Below are 3028 nucleotides of genomic sequence, written 5' to 3'. Positions count from 1 at the left end.
GTTCTCTTACACCCAGTTTTGCTTATGAGGAAGAAATTGATCCTTGAGGATACAGTTGACTTTCCTCATAAAGCAAATTGGAATTAGAACTGGTTTGCAGAGCCAGGTCTCTTGATTTTGTTGGTTGTCTAGGGAGGGACTGGCCACCAGTTCATTTAACAGCAAGCAGGTCCCCTCTGGGCCTGAAGGCCTCTGTTGTGACACTGTCTCTTTGTACTAAATGAGTCCATAGACCTAGAAGCATCTGCCTCCACTTGTCCCTTTATCCGAAGGAAATAAGGTAGTCAGAAGATTTGACAGGTGAACAAACACAAATCCAGAAGGGACATGACTGGCCCAAGATCACACCACCAGCCAATGCCAGACAGGCGATGAGAACCAGTTGTCTCATATCTTTATCTTGTAAAACAGGTAGTGCAGCTCTGAATCCTGCTGCTCTAGGCACCGCCTGCAGCAGCTGCCTCTGAGCTTCCCCCATATAATCCTGAAGGCTCGTTAGCATACCTTTTAAAAATCTTTTTTTCCCTACCGTGTCTTTCTCTACTTTTCCTTCTTTAGAAGTCACACACACTCTCTTCATCAAATCCTGTGTACTCACTGAACTTCTGTAACTTTAATCGCCAAGACTGTGAATAGACTCTTCCTTGAACTGAGCACAGCATGTCTGCCACAGGGTCTACATGTATAGACTGACTCTGCAGTGGGTTGGACCAAAAGTTTAACAGATTCAATTTTTAAAGGCTACTTAAAAATATTTTTAACAGAATCAAGGTGTATCCCTACCATGTATATTAGTAAAGCCAGAAGTAGCTCAAAGACCTTAATAGGAATCACCTGGGTTTTTCAGGTTTTTATAGATATTGACAGTTTACAACAGTCTGGTTGAAAGCTTTTCCCTGGGACTTTGGAGCAGGTCATGTTGATAAGTCACATGTGCTTATGTTTTCAGTCCTTCCTAAGGAGTCCTGTAACAATAGGATGGCTAAAGCCATCCAGTTCCTATGTTGTTCTAATGAATGGGTAACAGGTGCAGAGAAGGGAAGGGGCCTGATCATCTGTTGAGTTAGGTGGTAGATGGTACATTTGCAGGGGGCCTCGAGGCATCTTTCCATTGATTTGATAAGTCCATTCAAGATGCCTTTTGCCAGGCACTGGGGATACAACCATGAGCAAGATCGTTCCTACTCTTTTGGCTCTTAGCCGGGTTGGGAGCCAGAAACAGAAGTTAAAACAAGTTCAGTAAACAAGACTGTGTAAGGTAGTAATGAATGCCATGATGGGAAAATTGATAAGATGACTGTGAGGCACAGAGGATGCTCTCAGTTTTGGGAAGTAGCAGAAGGCCGCACTCCTGGGCAACATGGCAACACCCCATCAAGAAAAAAAAAAAAGAGAGAGAGAAAGAGAGAAAGAAAGATTAGCCAGGCATGGTAGTGCACACCTGTAGTCCCAAATACTTGGGAGGCTGAGGTGGGAAGATCACCTGAGCCCAGCGAGGCTGAAGCTGCAGTGAGCCATGATCATGCCTAACTTAACTGTAGCCTGGACAACAGAGTGAGACCCTGTCAACAAAAAAGGAAAAATAATAAAAGCCTTCCTGAGGAGGTGGTAAGGAGCCAACCCTGCAAAGGCTTGGGGAATAGTGCTGCACACAGAAGGGATGCGCAAGTGAAGGTCGTGAGGCTGCAAAGAGTTTGATGTGTTTCAGAAACTGAAACGAGGCCAGTGTAAGGGTATGGAGGGGAAGGCAGGAAGGAACTGGGTCCTGTGGGCCTCAGTAAGCCAGAGTTAGAGAGTTAGGGCTTTGGGTATTCTCCTTTGAGCAGTAGGAGGCAGTGGAAGGTTTTAAGAGTAGGAGGCAATGGAAGGTTTTAAGAGAATATTATGATTTAAATTTAGAGATAATCCAGGTGCCCAGCTCACCTCTGGCCAGTTCCAGGAAATCAGGAAGTACATGCCTTATTCACTACCTTGTCCCCACTACCTAATAGAGAGCCCAGCATATTGTAGGTGCCAAGAAAAGGTACACTGGATGAATCAATGAACAAAATAAATATACTAATCTAGTCTTCCAGTAGTTTGTACGGTAATTGTATGATAGTGATGAAATGGCCTGGGTTTCCTTCAGGCCATGTTTTAACCCTCTTGTTGTCACTGCTGTAGGTCAGAGGCCTGGCTTCAAGTACTGGTATGACAAGGAGTGGCTGAGCAGGGGACATATGCATGGCCTGGCATTTCTAGAAGAGAACTACTCCCATCAGAATGCCAAGAAGATCGTGGCTACCCACCAGCTTCTTGGTGATGTGCAGAGAGTGATTGAGGTTCTGCATGGCCTGCAGCTCAAGATGAGCATCTTGCAGTAAGTGTGGCACCTGCAGTGTTGGGAGCAGTCTGGTTTGGCATGGTCTGGGGGCTGGGTCAATCTGAGAAATTGGAAAGCTACCAAAGCAATCAAATCACAAAACTGACTTTGAGACATTTACTAAAAATTACCAATTATGCGATAAACATTCTTAAAAAAAAAACTTTATTGAGTAATATCTTACATATAATTAAGTTCATCCATTTTAAGAATTCATTGAATTTTGACATTGTATGCAGCCATGAAGCCACCACCAGAATCAAGACATGGTGTGTGTATTTTGATTTGTTTTTTGTTTTGGTGTACAGTTCTGAGTTTTTGTTTTTGTTTTTTTTTTTGTTTTTTTAAATGGAGTCTCGCTCTGTCACCCACGCTGGAGTGCAGTGGCAAGATCTCAGCTCACTGCAGCCTCCACCTCCTGGGTTCAAGCGATTCTCCCACTTCAGCCTCCTGAGTAGTTGAGACTACAGGCACCTGCCACCACGCCTGGCTAGTTTTTTGTATTTTCTGTAGAGATGGGGTTTTACCATGTTGGCCAGGCTGGTCTTGAACTCCTGACCTCAAGTGATCCACCCACCTCGGGCTCCCAAAGTGCTGGGATTACAGGCATGAGCCACTGCACCTGGCTGAGTTATTTGTTTTTAATTGCTGCAAGATATACATAAT

General features: G+C 44.4%; 1 protein-coding gene across 2 annotated transcripts in view; it reads left to right on the top strand.

The window, feature by feature from the left end:
* PHF20 (PHD finger protein 20) overlaps window positions 1–3028 on the top strand; it is a 228733-nt gene that overhangs the window by 198400 nt on the left and 27305 nt on the right. For both annotated transcript variants that reach the window (XM_011972373.1, XM_011972374.1), the window contains exon 15: window positions 2164–2359. In XM_011972373.1, the coding sequence (XP_011827763.1) occupies window positions 2164–2359 (196 nt within the window). The remainder of the gene's footprint in view (window positions 1–2163; window positions 2360–3028) is intronic.

This window comes from Mandrillus leucophaeus, unplaced genomic scaffold (genome assembly GCF_000951045.1).
Source record: "Mandrillus leucophaeus isolate KB7577 unplaced genomic scaffold, Mleu.le_1.0 Scaffold129, whole genome shotgun sequence".
In the NCBI taxonomy this organism is placed as follows: Eukaryota; Metazoa; Chordata; class Mammalia; order Primates; family Cercopithecidae; genus Mandrillus; species Mandrillus leucophaeus.
The sequence above is the reverse complement of the archived record's forward strand: the minus strand, read 5'-3'. Positions and strand labels throughout refer to the sequence as shown.